This window comes from Protopterus annectens, chromosome 9.part0 (genome assembly GCF_019279795.1).
Source record: "Protopterus annectens isolate FY-2018-M chromosome 9.part0, PAN1.0, whole genome shotgun sequence".
NCBI classification, from domain to species: Eukaryota; Metazoa; Chordata; order Ceratodontiformes; family Protopteridae; genus Protopterus; species Protopterus annectens.
In genome coordinates, this window is record NC_056743.1 from 165,735,306 (window position 1) to 165,758,614 (window position 23,309).

At 39.6% G+C, this 23,309-nt stretch overlaps 1 protein-coding gene across 1 annotated transcript in view; it reads right to left on the bottom strand.

The window, feature by feature from the left end:
* Positions 1-23,309, bottom strand: part of LOC122811112 — a 1,431,540-nt gene that overhangs the window by 779,968 nt on the left and 628,263 nt on the right. The window contains exon 5 of the mRNA XM_044082706.1: positions 5,536-5,958. Coding sequence (XP_043938641.1) covers positions 5,536-5,958 — 423 coding nt within the window. The remainder of the gene's footprint in view (positions 1-5,535; positions 5,959-23,309) is intronic.

Here is a 23,309-nt window from a genome sequence, read left to right on the forward strand (position 1 = left end):
GATACTATATTTAAGACCCACTTGTCCTGGGTAATTAGATGCCAGTTTTGTGCGTGAAGGGCTAGTTTTCCTCCCAAAGGGGCTGCCAAAAGATAAGTGCTTGGAAATGGCAAAGGAAAGTCAGAGACTGTTTACTGTAGGGAGGGGCCTTCTGACTTCCAGATTTGGAGGTGGAGGCACCCCATTGTTTTGTTCTGTAAGCTCCTTGTGACTGAAACCTGGAGCCTTTGGAATGTCTGGGTTTGGCCTGAGTGGCTCTGTTAGGTACTGGAAAGGACAAATTCTTAGGCCAGTGCCTACTGAACCTGGGTTGCTGCACTTGTAGGAAATCTTTTACAGTTTGCATAGATTTAGCTTTGTCTTCCATCTTTTTCAAAACTTCTGCCTTATTACCAAATAGACTGTCCTGTTGTAAAGGTGCATCCAACAATTTTGCTTTAACATCAGACAGATTTTGCTCCTTGAGGCAAGCATGCCTTCTTATCATAGATCCAGTTACATCGGCCCTGCAAGAGGCCTCCAAGGAATCAAAACCACATTGCAAAGTATGCTTTCCAACTTGTTCAGCTGAGTGCAGTAAATCCTGCAACTCTTTTCCACACAGTCAGAAATCAACATCATTTTCTGTTTCCGTAAGCCCATGACATGCTGCTGATATTTAAGCATATGAAATTGACAATTTAAAGCCCTGATTGCCAGGGTTGCAGACGTGCAAGCCTTCTTACCCAATCTATCCAGCACCCTGTAGTCTCTCTATCAGAAGGGGTAGGATTTTTAGCAGTAGAAGCCTTAACACCCTTGGGACCCTGAGAAATCATTTCAGGATCAGCAGTAGGGTTTTTAAAAAGAAACTCGTGAGAGTCAGGAACCCTGTAATATCTGTCTGGCTTACTAGGAGCAGGCAGGGATTCAGGAGCCATGCTGGATTCTGAAAAAGCATAATCAACAATGTCTAAAACAGGAGGTATAGCCAAAGGCCTATGCTGAGGAAGAAGAAGAAAATCTCTAATCCTCTTTTTGGATTCTGAAAAATCCTGACTTTCCCAAGTAAAATGTTCCCTTAAGGTATGTAAAGTTTCTCCAAAAAAAAAAAGTCCTCAGGAGGAGAAGCAGAAGGAATGGATTCTTCTGCATCAGAATCCTCATAAGGTGGAACAGAAAATTCCTGATCAGAAGAGGAATCGGAAGAAATGGAAACCTGGTCTGAAGATTCATAATCAGTGCCTTGCCTAGGCCTCTTAGCAGGAGGGGGTTGGGAACCCCTGATCAAGGTAATTCAATCCTCAGCCATTCTGATCATTTGTTTTTTAGGCACAGGGGCCTGAACACGTGGCCCATGCATCGTTTTTGTGGACATCAAAGTTGGTTTTGGCCTTGTTTTTAATGATGGCGTCGGTTTAATATACAAATCTCTAGGCCTGAAAACACCCTCAGAAGCCGGTGCCTGCTCAGCGGCTCTGGACATCTAAGGGAGAGACATCCACGGGTCCAATACTTGAGGTATCTCGCAGCATACCGGACTCCGAATGGGTTTCGGTAGAGGCATGCGAATCAAAAGTAGCGAGCATCAGGGGCTGCGAAAGCGCCTGAGTACCGGCGATCCGGTGACTGGCTTAGGAGAAGCTTCCTCGTCGGTTTTGGACCTCGACAGTCTGTCTCTGTCTTTTTCTTTGCATTTTTTATGAATTCCGGTAGTCAGATTGCTAACCGACGACATTTCTGGATAGTTAAACAGACAGTTAAACTATGGAAAACAGTATACAGCAAGCGTATCACCCGATAGAACTAACATTAGTAGGGATTAATGGGGTTTCATAAGACTGTTGAGTTATTGCAATATTAGAGTCATGAATCCAGATAAGGGGGGTGGGTTGGTGTTTATGGACCAATCCAAATATGAAAGAAGAATGTACCAGTATTTGAGTACAGATACCTATACTCCAGTTAGTCTGAACGAAGTTAACACTGCCTACAAGAGAATTAAGGTAATGCTTGATGATCTGTTTTTGGAAGGATCTATAGACAGACACCTTCCAGTATTTGTCTATGCCGGCTCCTAGAATCCCAATAATTTTTGGCACACCGAAGTTACATAAAAGTTTTGCGGATCCACCATTCAGGCCTATAGTGGATGGTAGATGTTCGATAACCTACGCATGTGCCAAATCTATAGATAGCATCTTAAAACCTCTATTAAGTAAGGAACAACAAATATGTCGGGATTCCTAGAACTCCTTGGAAAACATAAATAAGTTAGAATTTAATGACAAATACATTTTTGGGGTTATCGATGTAAGATTTATACACGGTTATTCCTCAAGCTTTGGGTATCTCATGGACAAGGGAGTTCATGCACTATCACAAGGCTGAGGACGACAAAGTGTATTTTCTGGAGACATTGCTTGACATCATGTTATCAAATAATTACATCATGTTTAACAAAATGTTTTTACAAAATACAGGGGTGGCCATGGGGTCACCATGCGGGGCCAGCTTTGCTAATAGCGTTATGGCCCACTGGGAATGACCTTGTTTGTTTAAGAACAAACTGTTCCAACAGAATGTCCTTTGGTATACACACTATCAGTACGACGTGTCTAATTTGGAAGGGAAAAGTTGAACTTATAGATAATTTTATTACTGATATCACTGCTATGACTGATTTCCTAGAATTTACCTACAATGTTGGGGTCGACACTATAACTTATCTTGATGTAAAAGTAACAAAATACAGGAGTAAATGCCAGTATAAAAACACAATCTATAGAAAACTTACACATTCCAATGCCCTTCTACATTTTTCCAGTTGCCATCCTTACCACCAAAAGAAAGCTGTGGTTAAAGGTCAACTGGTAAGGGCAGCAAGGATGCTGTCCGACGATGAAGAATTTCTTGAGGAATGTGAAAAATTGAGAACAATGTTCCTCAAAAGAGGCTATCCTTATAGCCTATTGATGGACATCATACTTGAAGTTAGAGCAAAGAGGGAAACTGGACATTTTAAGCCCCTAGTCTCTAGCAAGATGGACCTAAATAGTAGTGATATATCATCCCAAGAAGGTACAGATAACAGGGGGTCAACTGAGCGAAAACAACAACTTTACTTTGACTTTCCTGTCCAGTTTTTCCATTGATTCTAAGGAGATCAAATAAATTCTTTTTAAGAATTGGGCTATCATAGCAGAGGACCATATGATTAGTAAAACACTAGGTATTGGACCTAAGTTTACTTTCAGAAGGGGCCCAAATTTAAAAAGTATAGTGGAGAGAAAAAATAGTAGAAATATGAAGGGCATTGAATCCAATTCCATAGGAATGAGAAAATGCGGAGCATGCTCTTATTGTAAGTTTATGAAAACAGGGATTTTTATTCAAATAAGGGATAAGTCATACATTATAAATGGGAGATTCAGTTGTGAATCAAAAGGTGTAGTGTATGTTGCGATTTGTGACTCATGTTCGTCTTTTTAAAATCGGTAAAACCGAAAGAAAGTTTAAGCAAAGAGTATACGAATATCAACACAGCATTCTTAAAGGGGATACTAATAACGCATTAGCAAAGCTTGCTATGGTTCACCCAACACCCAATTTGTTGTACTATTGTTGTATATTCTTCTCAATCTGTATTAATTGTTATATTTGGACATAATTTGTTTTTAAATTTTTTGCTTCCTTATTTTTGTATAACTTTCATTACTACCTGCTGTACCTATATTGTTCTGTTACATGTATCTTTTTTGCTTTTTTGGAGCTTTTCTCCCCAGGACTCCATTGAAAACAGGTTCTTTATGGCCCAATGGACTATCCTGGTAAACCAACTGCAATAAATAAATAAATAAATACACAACACACATAAATTCACATATTCAGTATTACAACAAACTCCACATGATCCAAAAGGAGGGCCCTGGCAGCTTATCCTGGAGGAACAGGAAATATTTTGGTAAATAAGAACTTTAGCATATTCCCCTCCTGGTTTAAATGAATATATGTCCATTAAAAGTATTTTAAAGCTTAAGGCACCACGTAGATAATGGTCGGGCTATTGCAATATGAAAAGTTGTTAAACAGGTAACCATTAGATGTCCATTATTTATTATGATGTTTAGATTTTTATTTAATATCTTTTTTTTACATAAAAAACATATCACCATATATAAAATTTTTATTATAGATGGTACTTATTTATATAATGGATATTTTGTGCTAATATTTAACATAGTAATATACTAGTATGTGTTTATTGTAGTTTTTAGAAGTAGCAAATTTTTAATTGGTAAAGTAATTAAACAACTGATGCAAATCAAGGATGTATAAAGCTTGGAAATTATGTTGTAATGTTGTCTGAAGAAGTGGGGGTACTGACTTCCATGAAAGCGCTTACATTAAAGGCTTGCAATTTTTACTGTTTGTTTTCTGGGACTCTTCTGTGCTTGATACGCTTGCTGTATACTGATTTCTGGATAGTTAAATCTTGAACCAAAATAATGAGAAGCAAAAATATATCAACGCTTAACAGTGCGTTGATTAAATTTAGCAGAAAACCGACAGCAAGGCACGTTGTGGTCAGGGCCTAGGCAAGGAATACAGTACAAATGAAAATCCTTATGAGGTATTTGCTTCCCACAAGTAATACAATTATTAACTTTTACGGACACCGGTAAGGACAAGAAAAAGTTTCCCCAACGGGGTACTTAGCTTTAGGTTGAAGACTTTGTTTCTGAAACTCGAAAACGAAAATTTCAGGAGTCGGCCAACCGGCACTTGCGAACTGCTTCTGCTTCAGGCACCGCGCAGCAAGAAAGACCGATTAAAATGGCGTTGGCTGCATGTTTTATACCCCTGAGGACCTGACGTCATGGAAGAAGAGACAGCAACCGGCGCAGGACCCAAGACTTTGTTATTCAGGCCGACAGAGGGCAACCTGCGAAAGATTACCCAAATGTAATGACTGCAACAGTAAAACACAAAGAACATCCAGACTGGTGTATGTTTGAGATGTGCATATAAACAGTTACTCAGGGGTAAATCTTCGTGTAAAGATGTTAATACTTTTAGCCAAAAAGTTAGGTAATGCATCTGGGCTTGCGGCTTTCCAGTTAGGAGCATTTCTTAATGTTGTTTCAGTTTTTCTGGCTGTTACTTCATCCCATTTCATACCCACTCACTGTGCAGTACAGAGAACCTGCTGCTGACCAAAACTTTCTTGGCCATTTGCTTGAAACACAAACACAGTGGTGAAGTACTCATTTGAGCCATTACAGGATGAGCAACACTAATTCCACATGGGGGAAATGATGGAAGCCTTCTGAAAATCAGCTAATAACAGGTACAGGAACACAAGCAGAACACTATGCTCTGGGAAAGTAAGACACTCCTTTTAAAAATGTTGCCTTCTACACCATTACTAAATAAGTTGCCATATGTTAAATATAAGCATAATAATAGAAAACATCTGTTAACATAGCTGTCCTAACACAACAAATTCAGACGTTAAAGTAATAAAGCATTTTAGTTAACCCAAAATTATCTTACCTCCAACAACTTTAAACTGCCTGACTGCTTTAATAGGTTCTGCAAGTGACTTATGTTCAGCAGATACTGTGAACTCAGCTTCATGATCCAGATAAATATTAGGAAACGTGGTGATGTGAAATGATAGACGCTGAGTGCCGTCACCGTACATTTCCTTTTCTTCTTTAACATTTTTAAACAGACTATCTGGCTGAATGTATTCATGACCACATAACGTGATCCGACATTCATCCTTGGTTTGAGTGTTTATTGCTGTAGATATTGGCCACTGGTAACACAGTTTACGGTCCATTCCTTTTTTCTTGATGAAGAAAATTACAGTTTTCAACATTGGCCGAAAATTACGTATTTCACATTTAAAAGTGCATTCTTCTTCATGCTTGAGGTGCTCAGGAAATTCAACAGTTACATCTTTGGGTGGCACTATGGAAATAAAAGTCTATATTAATATGCAAAAAATGCAAAACCCAGGTATAATTCACGAACAACTATGCAACAGCACATTTGCAGACAACTGATTAGTTACAAAACACATTTACACAAACACAGAAAAAAATCTGCCTTTTTTAATAAGAAAAATAAAAAAAATTAATAAGTATAACAAACTGCACTTTAATATTTTCAGTCTGTGAGTTAATACTGAACTCTAAAGGTTTGACCCTGAGCAAGCCTACTGGCACTTCAGTTCCATTTTTATAAATATGTACAATAAACACATGGAAATATCAGACAAGAGATCAAGAATTCAGTTACGGAAAGATCATATTACTATGAGGACATTTTATAAAAACTTGTCTGAATGATGGATAGTTTAAGAAAAATATAAAAAAATGTTTTACAGGGTGAATATGATGTGAGAAAAGTAGTGAAAGAAAAATATAAAAGCATATATAATGATGCCCTTTAAGATTTAGAACATAATGATAAAAATTACTTTGACAAAAATAATTATATGAAAGAAACCAAGAAAAAAAAATACAAGAACTGTTATATAAGTAGACAATTTCTGAAGAGAAGTATCAAGTTACTTAAGAAGATAAGTAAAGGAAGATGGTAGTATAATGAGAGAAATAAAAAAAAAAATAAAAGGAGAAATATAAAGAAATCAGGGAAGATTAAGAATAGTGTAGTATAAGTTCAGAGTGAATTTGCATACAATTCCCCAAGATTCAAACAAACACTGGGATAGGCTAGACAGAACTTACATTTCGCAGGAAAATGTGCGGTTAATTGAAAGTTTTGATACACATCCAATAACTATTTCAGATCATATGCTAATAACTAAAATAAAAATGCAGAGTAATAAAAAACATGACACACGGGCACTTTCCCACCTACCTGTTGAAAAGAGAGGAATTTAAGGAATGGGCAGTGGAAATTATTCTGAAGTTATCAGAGAAGGCAGAAAATTCTTCTGAAAATACAGCAGGGTAGTGAGATAAAATTAAAGTGGAGTTTAAAAATATGATGGAAATAAACGAAAGATATGATTAAGAAGTAACAAGAATTATTTAGAGGACTGACAAATAGTAACAGAACAAGAGGAGGAGCAATTGCAGTATGCTAAACAGAACCTAAGGACCTCAATAATATGCATGAATTTAGAAAGATTGCTGTTAAGCAACTGTTTTTTTTTTTTTGATAACTCCAGAGCACAAAAACTTTTAGCACAATGATTCAGGCAACAGAAAGTAAAGGTTGTTGCCAAGTTTAGGGAGCCTATAACATGGAAGATAACAAGAGATCCTACAGAGGTACTAGAAATATTTTGTAATTTTTATGAAAAGTCTGTATAAATCAGAGAAATATGGAAATGAAGAAAAGGTACAAATGGAAATGTTTATGGAAGAATTAAATATGCCAAGGTTAGAGGTAGAAAAGGCTCAATTACTTACAGGATAGGAGGAGATGAGATAAAAATTGTGACATATAACCAATCCACAGGAAAGTTCCCAGGAAGAGATGGTATTGTTGTGGATGTCTGGTAGCTAGGAGGGAAAAACTGATAAAGATCTGGAAGGTTTTGTTTAATACTACTTTAAAAGCAGAAAAAGCACCAACATCTTGGAAGAAAGCAGTGGTGGCTGAAAACTGATAAAGATCTGGAAGGTTTTGTTTAACACTACTTTAAAAGCAGAAAAAGCACCAACATCTTGGAAGAAAGCAGTGGTGGCTGTAATATCTAAAGAGGGTAAAGAATCATGAAATACAGCTTCATACAGGCCCATTTCAATCCTAATCCATGATTATAAAATGTGTATGTCCATAATGGCAAAGGTGATACCAAAATTTATACATATGGCTCAATCTGGCTTTGTGGATGGGAAGCAAACATTTGACTACTTTAACAGATCACTGATGACCCAGTAGAAAGCAGAATGTAAGAAAACACCACTGTTCTTGGTGGGTCTTGATGCACAGAAAGCATTTGACAGACTAAACTGGCAGTTTATGAGAAGGGCAATGGAAGCATTTGCATTCCCTGATAAAATTATATGGGTTGATTAAAAGGATATATGAGATTGAAGGTGAAAATTAAAGTGGGTGGATTTCTCTCTGATAACTTCTGTTTGAGCAGAGGAACAAGGCACGGGTATCTTCTTTGCCTTTCATTTGCATTATATTTAGAATCACTGGCAAAGAAAATACAGGACTCAGAAATTCAAGGATATAATTGGTATGTTAGCCAAGAAATGCTGTCTCTATTTTGCAGATGATATTTTACACCTGATAAAACCAGAAAAGGACACTTCAGTGTTGTGGAACATTTTGAGGTGGTTTCAAATCTTTTCTGGCTACAAATGAATAAAGCTAAAACAAAGGCAATAGCTGTAAATTCTGTCCCCACATACAAATTGGTTCAGTGATATTCATTATTTACAGGGACACAATACAATGAAGCACTTAGAAGTATGGAATAGCAAGGATTCTGGTGTGGCAGCTAAGAATATGTGAGAAAGAGTCTACTTGGAATTATTGAAAACCCACTTACCCAAAAATCAAAAGGATGAGACGACTTTGCCAAAAACTTAGTTTAATGGACACCCAGATCACTGCAATTTTACTCTGGGAAACTAACCACTTGGCCACCAACACAAAAACCAAATCAAACCCACCCAAGCGGGGGCCTTTACACCTCCTCATCCCCCTTAACTAAATATACCAATTCCAAGAGCACTATATTGGAGAAAGTGGCAAAGTTCACCATGGTGGCCAACTGGTTACCTTCCCAGAGTAAAATTCTGGTGATCCAACAGTTCAGGAAATTAAGTGTTCAGCAAAGCTGTCCCAGCATTTAGAAGTTCGGTGAAATGGGTTTTTAATAATTATAGTTAGACCCATGGGAAAAGACTAAAAAAAGATAATACAAAAGCTGAGAAACAGGAAACTGTGTTATATGGATATGGATAGCAAGATGCAAGCAGTTAAAATGTTTTAGTCCCTTTAGTCATACACAGGTCGGGTATATTTTATCAACCAGAGGAGACGGTGTGGAGAGCAATGAAGAGCTGAAGGATTTTATCTGGGAGGAGAAGATGGTAAAACTCAAGTGGGATAAGCTGATTCTTCCAAATAAACAAGGTGATTTGGGATTACCCAATTTGAAGGGGTATTTCAAAGCTATACTGTTAAGGTTCCTATACACAGCATAAGGAGAAAAGTATAATTCAAAGTGGAAAGAGATGATGATGAAACTGTGGGGGGGGGCTCAAGAAACAAGGAAAGACTGAGATTTTGGATGCAGATCCTCAAGGAGAATAACAATAACCATGCAGAACATTATATTAATGAAGTAGCAGAAAGTATTCTAAGAGCTAAGCCAGCATTGGAATGGAGAAAGGAGATTCTGCCGACAATGATGACAGCAATTAGGGATACACACAACATGCAAGAGGGGGCTGGAATTTGAGAAAACTGTTCAAAAACAAAGGTATTGGGAGCAAATAATCATTCAGGTAAATGTAACAGAATGGGAAAAGGCCAGGAATTGATTTGGATTGCAAGATAAGAGATCACCTTCCCTAGCAAGGACTGATATCAGACTGCAGGCAAAGAGAAAGAAATAGGGGGATCCTAAGCAAAAGGCCAGCACTGATAAAGTTTTTAGTAGTATCTAGAATAGAAGCTGCTGCTGAAAAAGGAATAATTAGTGGACTATACAAAATATTGCATGATAACAATAGCAGATGAATAAATGCAGCTCTGAAATACCCCTTCAAATTGGGTAATCTCAAATCACCTTGTTTCATTTGGAAAATCAGCTTATCCCACTTGAGTTTTACCATCTTCCCCTCCCAGATAAAATCCTTCAGCTCTTTATTCATTACTCTCCACAACTTCTCCTCTGGTTGATAAAATATGCCCTTCTGAGCTGGGAGTTTCTGGTTAAAGGCTTTTTGTGCCTGCTTATTAGAACTGTTTCTTTCTGGAATTGATGTACCTTGTTTGCTGTAGCACAGACTAGATTCAGACCTGCTGAATCTAGCTTTGTTTATATAACCTGTGCACTAATCCAGGCCATCTTTTTTTGGAGAAGGTTCTCCTGCACACTAGTGGCAGGAATGTGCAGTTGGAACTTGTCTGATCGAAGACTACTGGAACAGGGCTCAGTTTTTAGCTTTTATTGGTTAACTGGCTAATTTGTTTAAATCAGTTTGCTCATTTGCTACTGTTATATAAAAAATTCACTTTATTCATCTGCTATTACTGTATTTGTGTTTCTTCCTACTTTACTACTTATTTTGCTCTTGCCTGTTCTTAAAAGTACTTAATAGCTTTTATTCTGCTGCATTAATTACTGCTTGTTAGTAGCCAATTAAATTGTAACTGTTATTCTAAGCCTTTGGTTTACGCACTTGGGCTTCAGACCAGTTGTTTCACATAAAGAAGATTTGTGGTCTGCACTGTTGTGGCAGGACAGGTAGCTTACATCCCTCTAAGTCAGGAGTTGCTGATTGAAGGCTTAGTGTCTGTTATTCTAAAGTGTATTAGTTCTGGTTTAAGCACTTGGGCTTTGGGCCAGTTTTTTTACATTAAGAAGGTATAGTCTACACTCTTGTGGGAAGAGAGGGTAGATTCTTCCCTTCTGAGCTGGGAGTTTCTGGTTAAAGGCTTTTTGTGCCTCCTTATTTGAACTGTTTCTTTCTGAAATTGGTATGCCTTGTTTGCTGTAGCATATATTAGATTCAAGCCTGCTGAATCTAGCTTTGTTTGTATAACTTGAGCATTAATCCAGGCCATCTTTTTTGGAGGAGTTTCCCCTGTGCCCTAGTGGCAGGAGTGTACAGTTAGAACTTGTCTGATCGAAGACTGCTGAAATGGGTCAATTTTTAGCTTTAACTGGTTAATTTGTTTAAATCAGTTTGCTCATTTGCTACTGTTATATAAAATTTTATATATATATATACACACACACTTTATGCATCGCCGCTTAGTTAGGGTTAAACTATTCCCACGCCATTAAGTCTGCTCTTCAAATTTTCCCTTAGAACTAGTCAGTTTTTTTTTGTTTTAGCACTCATATCTGTTTCTTTGAGCTCAGCACTTGTTCAGAACTTGTTGTAAGCACTAAATAAGCTACTAACTACTACAGCACTCAACTTTCCTCACTTACCTAGAGGAAAACAGTTTTTAGCACTTAATAAATAGCACCTATCCAGGCATGTCTAAGGGTCAGCTCCCGGTGTTTTCTCCTGTCTACCTGATGAATCTGGGCATCTTGGGGCAATGCAGCAATTGCCTCATGTACACAGACAACCCTCTCCTCCTACCACCCAACACTACAACCTGTGAGATATGCACTTACATAGACAAACTGGAGGCAAAGCTCTATTCACCCAAGACTGGACTAGACAGTCAAGAGAAGAAGGTTAACACTTGCACCACACCACACTCATCACATAGTCCCTCAAAACCTAAACCACTAAAACACACACACAGAAACACAAAACACATAGCTATAGGCTCTCAATAAAAATCTGCCCAAGCAACAGAGCCCTCCAAAGCAAAAACGCAAGCAACCTCCACCCCCCAACACAACCCAAATGACACATAGCCCACAAACTCAGTGTGCCACTCAACCACAGCCCATAAGGCATAACAACGTACACAACACTCTAGTCATAGGTGACTCTATAGTCAGGCACACTGATGTTCCACTCACCAGGCTAAACAAGAAGAAAGTTACTGTCAGCTGCCTGTCAGGTGCCAGGATTCATCACATAATGCACGCACTCAGGTCACTCCACAACAAGTACAATTACAACTCTGTCATTCTCCACATTGGTGTGAATGAACTGAGACATACCTCCCTGGACTACATGAAAAGAGACACGGAGGAGCTCTCCGATCTTGCAGCCCAGGCAGGTATGACTCTAGCCCTGAGTAGCAGAGTAGCATCCTGCCATCACCCAGAATGATACTATAGTTGTTGTTGTCTTTCAGCTTTTCCCAGTTAGGGGTCGCCACAGTGGAACTCCGGTCCGCTAATGATTGGCAGTAGATTTTCACAGTGCCAAATTGCCAGCTTGACGCTCAACCTTCAAAAAAGGCACGCCCATTCACGCATGTCTTTCGGAAAGCCACGTGACCCGCGGGGAGGACATGCAGACTCCACCCAGAAGGCACTTCCCGCACACTAGCTGAGAATCGAACGGAAGAACCTCTTGCTGTGAGGCAACAATGCTATTGCTGCACCACCGTGGATCTCCACAGTACAAGGACAAAATGATTAACTTCAACAACTGGCTTAACTTCTGGTGTTATTCTAAGGGGATCCAGTATCTGTCTGCCTGGGATGACATGATCAATAGACCACGATGCTTTGCCAGAGATGGCATGCACCTGTCGCCTTTGTGATTCCGGATACTGGCTAAGGCTCTTGCCACCCCTATAGTGCCTTTTTTAGGCAAGGTTCAAATGACAAATTCACCATGTAACACGTACAAGCAAGCAAAATCTGAGGGTAATGCTACTCAATGCTAGAAGTCTAAACCTCAAAATGCACTAATTTGAGGCACTCCTTAAAATGGAGGACCCATCGACATCTGTGCAGTGTCAGAGACCCGGTTCAAAGCTACAGAGGGCACCCCTGCATTACCAGGCTATAATCCATTACACACCTTTTGGCCACCTAGTACTAAAGGCGGAGGCGTGTCCATATTCATTAAGGATATCCACAGCTCCAGGCTAGCTGCTCAGCATAATGCATCCGAGATTATCCAAGTGCAATTAACTCTGGGCAAGACAGCAGTCCAAATTGTAGCTTGCTACAGATCCACCACCATGCCACAGGATTCCCACTCCTCATTTCTTGATACACTGGAAAATATTAGAGTACAACCCAACACCCTAATAATGGACAATTTCAACTACCCCACCATTAACTGGGAAAACTACTCATGTACCAACTCTTTTGCTCAACGTTTTCTGGAATTCATAAATTCAAACACCTTGGATCAGCTTATCCACACCCCTAACAGAGGCAGCAATATCCTAAGACCCGGTCATTACCAACATGGGAAACTGGTGTTCCACACCAAAGGTCAATTCCTCGTTGGTCAGATCCGACCGCAAGCTAATCACCCTAGACATCCACATCCCGCCCCACCACCCCCACTAGGGAAACTACCATAAAAATTTTCTCCGCAGCCAATTTCATGCTTCTTAAGACAGAAGTGGCAAACTAAACTTCACAACACTCGTGCAGATGGACAACAGAGGTACGACTGCTGAATCCTACACAAATCCTGTTTATAAGCACTTACACGAATGCATGGATCGTGCTATCGCTAACAGAACCAAGATGTTATCCTCCACAAAAATGAAGCCAATCTGGTGGTCCCCTGCCATAAACAAACTCTACAACAGAAGAAAGAAACTGTTGCAAAAAAGAGTAAAATCCCATGATTGGAGGAACTCCCTGGTCAGCCTCAGTAAGAAGCTGAGATCCTTCATAAAAACCTCCAAAGCTAGTTACGAAAATAAAATTGCCACTGATTCTAAAGACAACCACAAAGCATTCCATAGCTATGCCAAGAATCTCAATGGCAATGTTCAGATCTGCTCCGTGTTACAGCACAATGGCACTAAATATACAGAACCAACTGATATTGCCAACATCCTGGCAGACAGGTTCAGTGCTAACTTTACCCCCCTCTCACCCCCTAAAGGGCCCATCTCTATACAGGAAGAATGCAACATTCCTGTAATCATGGCTGCACAGGTAAAAAACACTCTCCAAAGCCAAGAACACAGCATCCATGGGACCTGACAACATCCCAGGCTGCGTTCTACACGAACTACAGAATGAACTGGCACCCCACCCAAGTACCATGTTCAGTCATCGCCTCACCTCAGGCTTTGTGCCCACTGAATGGCACACAGCGACGGTTATCCCACCCCACAAAGGGGGGAGCCACCATGGACCCCAGGAACTACCGCCCCATTAGGCTGACGAGCCTGGTCTGCAAGGCCATGGAACGTATCATCATGGAACTTATAAACAAAGACATTGGTAATCTCCAAACTCTGGACTCTACCCAGTTCGGGTTTGTAAAAGGCAGATCATGTCTCTTAAATCTGACAGACTTCTTTGAAGCAGTCATCAAAGCCGTAGATGAGCGTAAGGTGGTTCACACAGCCTATCTAAACCTTGCCAATGATTTTGGTATCATCCCCCACTCTGGAATTATAGATAAACTCACTAAACTAGGTATAAATCCCTATGTCACAAGATGGGTTGCCAACTGACTCACTGACAGAACCCACACTGTGAAAATAGCATACTCCAAATCAGACTTCAGACCAGTGACAAGTGGAGTACCACAGGGTTCAGTCCTGGGTCCTCTCCTGTTTGGTATCTACTTATCTGAAGTACAGGCTAACACAGGAGGTCTTTGGCTAACAAAGTTCGCAGATGACTGCAAATTAGGAGCCATAATCGAAACTCCTAACAATGTGGACATCCTACAAAAGGGCCTCACTGAGACAAATACCTGTTGTCAAAGCCATGGCCTCAAGCTTAATAACAAAAATGCACTGTTATCCCTTTGGTAAAAACTTTATACCCATGAACTATGACATAGGCGGTAGTCTACTTAACACCGAAAGTGTGATAAGAGACCTTGGGACACAGGTGGACAGTAGTCTCTCCTTTGATAATCACATCGCCACAGTAGTCACAAAATCCTTCTATGTGGCACACCGCATCAGAAAAGGTTTCTCATCCAAGAAAAAAAGAGGTCATTGTTCCCCTCTACTCGTCACTCAGACCCATTATGGAGTACAACACCCCTTTTGGTATGTACCTCACAAGACATCTACAACAACTGGAAAGGCCAAAGAAATACCTCACAAAGAGGATTACTGGCCTCAAACAGATGCCCTATGCAGACTGTCTCAAAAAACCCCAGCTTTACTCAGTCGCATATCGCTTACTCAGAGGCGATCTCTGCATAACATACAAAGCTATGTCAAACCCAGAGCTGTTGGACATGATCCATTTAAAGAAATCCCAATCCCTCAGTGTTACATGCTCTAGGGACCTAAATCTTGTCACCATAATAAAAGAACATGCTGGAGGGATAAATTCCTGTCCCAGAGATTCCCCATACTCTAGGACAACCTACCTATCTATATCAAACAAAGCTCCTCATTAGCACTCTTCAAGAAAAATCTTGATGATTGGATGGGAAATAGGAAATTCACCCCAGGGATCACTTCTGTGGCTCTGCTCGACAGTGACACAGGAAAATCATTTTCTTGGATGGAGAAAGCCAGGGTACCTTTTTCGCTAGGCTTATATAGACCCGACAGCCAATAGCCTAGTACCTACCTATGAACCTATAACTATAAGAATCAGAGAAGGTTAGAAAGGATTGGGATGAAAGATTGGATAACAAGTCATAATGAAATAATGGGGGATAAATGTACGTCTCCCAAATATGCGACAAAGGCTAGAAGGTTTAGGAAGTTTCTTGGAAGTGTTTATGTAGGTATTTTGAATGCTATGATGAATAGAAAAGAACTGAAAATCATGACAGATGATTTAATAAGGCATCTGATACAATTGGACATAAAATCTTATTGGAAATAATGAAAGAATATAGTATAAATGCGAAAAGTTAGGAAATTATGTATGGCAGCATACAGTAATAATAAAGTAAAAATACTTGTAAATGGCTGGTTAAGCCAACAGGTACATATGAGGAGTGATGTAAGATGGGGATGTCTAATGAGATGTATACTCTTTGCTTTAGTTATGAATGTGACAGTATGTGAAATAAATCACAAAATAAAGGAGGCGGTGTATAGCACCTGAAGGGTTAAGAATTCAAGTTATGTTAATCATCTTCTTTCGGCTTTTTCCCAGTTAGGGGTCGCCACAGCGGATCAACTGTCTGCTCATGATTGGCAGTTGAGTTTTACAGTGTTGAGTTGCCATGGTGCCCAACCTTCCACAGAAGGCGCACACATGCACGCACTCATTCCTAGGGCCAATTTAGAGTATCCAATCCACCTACACATGTCTTTGGATGTGGGAGGAAACCGGAGCACCTGGAGGAAACCACGCAACCACAGAGAGTACATGCAGACTCCGCACAGAAGGCACCCCAGCCGAGGATCGAACTGGAGACCCTCTTGCTGTGAGGCGACAACGCTAATCGCTGCACCACCGTGGCCGCCCCAGATATTATAATAATTTAAAAAGACATAGACAGAAGTATTGATTTGCACAAATGAGTGTCTAGAGGTGATAGGGATTGCATTGAATAAAGAGAAAAGTAAAGGTTCAGGTGATGTAGTAAAGATGGGGGGGTGTAATTTACAATTAATGAAATTTCTGTTTGGGGTAGAAAATTTGGGAAAACGATTTAAGTAGAATTCAATGGGGAAACACAACAGAACAAATAAAACAAACCTGTTTTTTTGGAGAACGTATAAATTATCACTCAAAAAAAAAAGTTTATTTGATTTAACAGTATTTGAAAAGGAATTATTGTAGCTATTTTTTTTTTTTCATTTAAAAGGAGTTTCTACATTAAACCTAATAAGAAGAGGAGTTTTGTGTGTAAATAAAGAAGAAGGTTTAGGGTTAATTAACCCAGTGTTATATGTTATTTCATTAAATTTGTACAAAGTGTTAAAGTGAAGAAATAAAAAAAAGATGAGAGATTAGTAGTAAAGCTGTATAAATATATGTATGATAAATTTTGAGTTATGGTAAAAAGGAATAAGAGAGAAAAAGAATGCATAAATGAAAGAATAAAATGTTACCAAGAAAAATATTTTTGTGGAAAAATAAAAATTGATGACATAGAAAAAGATGCAAATGTATGATATAAGGCAATGATAAAACAGTACTATGTAAAACAATGGGAAAATCTAAGATGAAAAAATTAAAATCTAGAAAAATAAGAGGCAAATGGTATAATCAGAAAGTAAAATGACAGATTTTTTTTTTGTGGAGACTAATAGATAAATTGCCTGTAAAAGGAAATGTGCCACATAAGAAGAAGAGTGACAGAATATGTTTGCATTGTCAAGAAGAAGAAATTACGGAACGTGTTTTTGAAATATAAAAGACTACAAAAGTTATGGCGAAAACTATATAAAGATTTTCTCTAAAATAAAAAGTGGATGAAATAAATATGGATATGATTAATTATGGACATTATAAAAACTAGATAAACAGTTATTTTATATCGTTTACATGAAATGAAAGAATAAACGAAATTATGTTTCATGGTAAACGGATTTTAGCAACAATATTAAAAAAAATTAAATGGTAATTATGAAAAAAGGAGTAGGGGTGTAACAGGGATGAAAATTTAGTTTTGGAGTATAAAGGAAATGATGAATATGTGTAAACAGATTTGTATATTTATATATTTGTAAATTTGTAAATATCTGTAAATATGTTATAAATAAAAGAGTTCTTTTTGTATATAAATAAAGGACCCCTAATCTTCTTGATAAGTACCGTGGGATCTTTTATATCCACCTCAGCTACCAGCAACTCAAGCAGATGAGACCTTGGTTTAAAGTCTCATTCAAAGGATGACACACTCAGGAGTGCAGCATCCCCTTTATGTTCCACTGCAATGTCATCAATCCATCAACTTTTAAGTACTTAAGGATGAAATTACAAGAGTAAACACTGACATTTTGGTCATTAGTGTGTATAAATGGACTGCAATTAGGTCAATTTTACAACAGCTCTTCTACTGCGGGCAGGAATCCTGCAGGAAGAATAGCCCTCCTAGTTAACAAAAGGGAGTCAAAATCAGTGCTCACTTATAACCCCAGAACTGGTAGGCATCTTAAACTATAAGGAAAGCCATTAGACATACAATGATGCAGATTTATGCTCCAGCTACAGAAGAAGAGAAAAAGGAATGTGACCAGTTGTATGCAGACCTGCAGCACCTTTTGGAAGTATCATAAATAAATATGACATGCATCACACAGGACTGGAATGATAAAGTTTGTAGATAAAAAAAATGGAATAAAGGGTTAAGTTTGGTCTTGGAATATGAAATGAAGCAGGAAAGAGACTAGTAGAATTTGTCTTAGATAATTAAATGGTCATGGTAAACACTCATTTAATAACTTAAGAGACAGCTTTATAAATGGCTATTACCAACTGTTCAATATTGAAATTAAATTACCGATGCACTTTACAGTCAGAGGTGGAAAAGCTTGATATAATCAAGAAAATAAGATATGGAGCTGCCTATGGCTCACACTGTCAACTTTGTTATCACAAAGTTTAGAACTACATTTAAGAAAACAAAGTCCTCCAGACCAGCTATTTACAATCTCAACAATATTCTAAATAATGTGAAGCTAAGGGGGGGCTGCACACTGAGCAACAAGTTCATTAGGGCTCTTCCAGTGTGAAAAATGAAAGTGGTGTAAAAAGCCAGTAAAAGTCAATAATTTGGGTAAAATTCAGTTACTGGTTAATTACAACACTGCCTCAATGTCAGCAAAGAAATACGCAGAAAGTAAGATAAAAGCAGCCAGAAAAGGAGAAGAAAAAACTCTGGTTGAGATGAGCCTTAAAGCTTTTCAGCAAAAAGCAGTTCAGATTTCAGTTCTGGTACAGCAGATGGCTTCCAGTAATTTAAAGGGAAAATAAAGAAATGAAATGCACTCAAAGGTGTTGAACATAAGTGATTACACTGGAGGAATACACAAGGTCAAATGACAAAAGGCTGGAAAGGATAGAAAGGTTTAAACAGCTGTTCAGAAGAGCTACTAAGACTGAATAAATCAAAGCCTGAAATGAAGGAAAGACTATCTGAATATGGAGCTTTTCAAGAACAACTGCGTAAAAAATCAGAAGAGTTAGAAGACAAGAGCATTCAGAAAAAAAGATTTTCTGCTGTACCACAGGAACTGTAAGGAATAAACTGCACTGACTTTATAAAAGTATAAAGAAGAACTGAACTGGTATTCCAGAGCAGGTTTGTTAACTAAAAGGGTACATCATTTGTATGCTCCAAATCTGGCTATGAGAAGGCAGCAAAGACCTATATGCAGTTAGTTCAACAGAAAGAGCTGATCCAGACAAAACTGTTGTAAGGGCAAAGTACTAAAAATTGTGGACACCACAGTGAATTGTGGAAAATGAGGGGATATCGAGAAGAGGGTGCAAGATTCAACTTGCTGTATCCAAGTATTTTTAGAACTTGTTTCCCTCGAAGATAAAATACACTTTTGGATGCAGAATAAGCTGAGGAGGAAATAAAAAATTAGCCATAAAGAGTGAACAAGCAAAATGAAGAGAACTCTGCTTAGTTTTCTGATCATAACACAGCTCGTAGAGAAAACTTCCCAGTGAAACCTTTTACACTGTTCCAAATAAAAATGACTGAGAAATGGGAAAGAAATTACACAGCTCCCAAGTATGCAACAAAGTCCACAAGGTTTAGGATTTCTGCACCAAAGTGCTTGCATGGGTATTTTTATACCTCAAGCATTCAGAGACTATTTTTGCTCAGGCAGTTGTCTAATGAGAAATAAAGAGGCAACTGGGAATATGTTTTTTTTCCCCCCTCAGAATGTACCAAGTTGTCAGATGTGTATCTATGTCAATTTTTAAAAAATGTTGTACTTAATAAAGACGTTTAAAACCCCTATATTCTAAATAATGATGCAACAGAGGTGAAAAACAGATTTACAGGATTAGATTTGATGGACAGTGTGCCAGAAGAACTTATGAAAAAAAGTACAAAATTTGCCAAGAAGTGACAAGAATATTATAAATGGGAAGAAGATTAAGAATGCAAAATAGCTTCCAGTGAAGGCCTCAGAAGTAGCCTAGTAAAAAAGAGCAAAACGCAATGAAGAGAAAAAATGTCAAACTCTATGCAGCACTTCAGAGAATAGCAGGAAAAGATAAGCAAGCCTATATACATGAGCAGTGCAAAGAAAAAAGAAGTTATGTACTCACCATAACATTTCATCTGAGTAGTTGTTCTTCATTTGTCTTCAACCTGTGGGTTCCCGGATCCATATTGGATCCAACTTGACCACAAAGCCAGCATCTGATCCAAGCTCAAAGCTCCTCCCCTTACCCATAATGCTCCTGTCTTCTTTCTCCCTTCAGATAAAGTTTGCTGCCCAATCCAGTACCATCACCAGACCTAACAGACACTTGTTCTGATGAGAAAAACAACAAGGAAGATAAGAGGCACCCGTACTGTGCCCACCTCCATTATTCATAGGAACAACCAAAAAATTCACACAAGGCTGGGGGGAAGGAGGGAGAGGGATGGTTGACGACAAATGAAGAACAACTACTCAGATGGAACATTATGGCGAGTACATAATTTCTTTATCTGAAGTAGTTGTCTTCATTTGGTCTTCAACCTGTGGGGCAGAGTCCCCAGCTACCAAACACTTGTGAGGCCCTCATGGAAGGATATTCCGGAGCACGGCTGAGTCAAGGGATTCCCTGTTTCTGGATACAATGTCCAATTTATAATGTGAAATGAAAGTATGAGATGAGGACCAAGTAGCCACAGAACAAATACCATCTAATGAAACTCTGGACCAAAAGGCTGCTGACGTAGCCAAAGACCTGGTGGAATGCACCTTAATCTGACTTGGCAGAGTGGTAATCCCCCTGGCTGAATACGCCTGGATGATACATTGAGAAATCCAACTGGCTATACTAACTTTTGAGACTGGTTTCCCTAAAAAGGGTTTGGAGTAAGAGATAAAAAGTTGGTCAGATTTACGAAAAGGTCTTTGTCCTGTGCAAGTAGGAAGGTTACTGTCTGTGCACATCTAATAAATGCAATTTGTATTCTCCCTTGTTTTGAAAATTTAGAAAGAAAACTGGGAGATTGATTGCATGATTAATATTGGCCTCTGAAGCTACTTTAGGTAAAAAGGATGGATTAGTACACAAGGACACCCTGTCCTTATGAAAAATCATATAAGAGACTTTGATCGAAAGAGCCTGAAGTTCCAAATCTCTCTTGGCAGAAGTAATGGCAACTAGAAATGCAGTCTTCCAGGACAGAAACTGCATATCCACTGAAGCTGCAGGTTCAAAGGGGGGGTGAAACTAAAGCCTGAAGTACTAGAGTAAGATCCCACGGTGGCGTAGGTTTTTTTTACTGGAGGTTGAAGAAAAGTACCCTTGAGGAAGGCCTTACAAAGCTTTAAAGATGCTAAGGAAGCCATATTATCCCCATATGATAATCAGAAATTGCAGCAAGTTGAACTATGACTTTAGAAAAACTTGTACCTTGATGAAAATTCCAGTTAAAAAATTGCAACACCGCAAAACTGGTGCCGTGAACGGATCTAATGCACGCTGCGAGGCCCAGATAAAAAAATGTTTCTATTTATTGGAGTACACTTTTCTGGTGGAAGATTTGTGAACTGCCACCAGGATCCTTTTGATGGGAGAGGGTAATCCGGGAGTCCTGACTATCATGGGAACTGCAGCAGCCAAGCAGTGAACTTTAGACGGTCTAGGTCTGGATGGGGAATCCCTGAGGGATGAGAGATGAGTTCCGGAACTGGATCCAATGTCCAAGGTGGAGCCATGATGAAACCATAGAGAGGGAAACCAGACTTGCCGAGGCCATAAAGGGGCAATGAGAATAACTAAGCCCCCCAGCCTGTGAGCTTTCTAAAGAAATTTTGTTATTAAGGGAAGAGGAGGATATGCATACAGAAGACCGGGGGCTAAGGGTGAATCAGAGCATCTCTGGGGGATTCAGAGCAACCTCACTGCATTTCGCATTGGAAGGACAGGTGAAAAGATCGCAGCAAGGCTGACCCCACTTGTGAAAGATCTGTTCCGCTACTGTAGGATTCAAAGACCACTCATAAGGCATCAGAATAGTTCTACTGAGCCTGTCCGCTAGAATGCTGGACCTCCCCGGAATGTGAGTTGCCACCAAAAAATGGCCGGTGGAGATCGCCCATTCCCATACTCTCATGGCTTTGCGACAATAGGGATAAGACCTGGTCCCACTGTTTGCTGATGTACCAGACCACCAACATGTTGTCTGTCTGGACAGCAATTGCTCCTGAAGGAAGACGAGGATGGAGAGCCTGCAATGCTAGAAGCACCGCCCTCATCTCCAGGACGTTGATATGCAAACTGGTCTCGTAGGGGGACCACGTGCCTTGAACTATCCTTCCCGAGCAGTGCCCCCCCCCAGCTGGGAGGCTCCATAGTCATCGTGGTCATGGGAAATGGTAGAAGAAAGGGAAGTCCCTGAACCAGATCCAAGGAAGGAATCCACCACTGAAGAGAGTCCCTGCACACTTGAGAGATTCGGACAGGGTGAGTCAACAGAAGGTCTAACAGGGACCATTGCACTGCAAGGGCCCACTGAAGGATCTGCATGTGAAGATGCACCAAGGGTAAGAGACTGATCGTGGCCGCCATGGATCCCAATGCCCTTAATACTATTTCTGCTGTCAGAGACGGAGTTTGAAGAATGCAAAGAATATGTAGCTTCAGACTGTGTTGGCTTGAATGGTGTCCAAACTGGCCCCAATAAAGTCTAACGTTTGGACTGGGTTCAGGGAAGATTTGTTGAGACCAATGGTGATGACTAACCTATGGGCTAGGAGAAGAAAGAAATCCTTCGCTCGACAAAGTTGATGTCTGGAAGGGGGCAGCGAGAAGCCAATCGTCCAGGTAGAGAAATACCTGAATGCCCTGGAGTCTCAGGTGAGGCGCTACAACTGACATCACTTTGGTGAAAACACTGGGGGCTGTGGTGAGACCAAAGAGGACCGCTCTGAACTGATGATGACTGGCTTCTAGCCAGAAGCAGAGAAACCTCCAAGAGTGTTTGTCCATCTTGATATGATAATACACATCCTGGAGGTCGACTGAGCGCATCCAATCGTTCTCCTACAGGAAGGGCAGGATAGACTGAAGTGTGACCATCTGGAATTTTGCCTTGGCCACTGACAGGTTCAAGGTGGATAGATCCAAAATGAGTCTTAGGTCCCCCATTTTCTTTGGCACCAAAACGAACATAGAATAAATACCTGATCTAGAATGGTGTAGGGGAACGGGTTGGATGCCTCAATTTGTTAGCAGCTTTGCAATTTAAAAGCACTGCATCTTCCCTGTGCGCGGGTAGAACGTCCGGGAGGTGTTTCGGCGGTGGAGGTGGCTCAAGGAATGGAAGTGAATAACCTCTGGATATAATTTGTAACACCCAATGATCTGTTGTGATGGACTCCCACTCTGTTAAGTGTAGGGAAAGATGGCCCTGGACTGC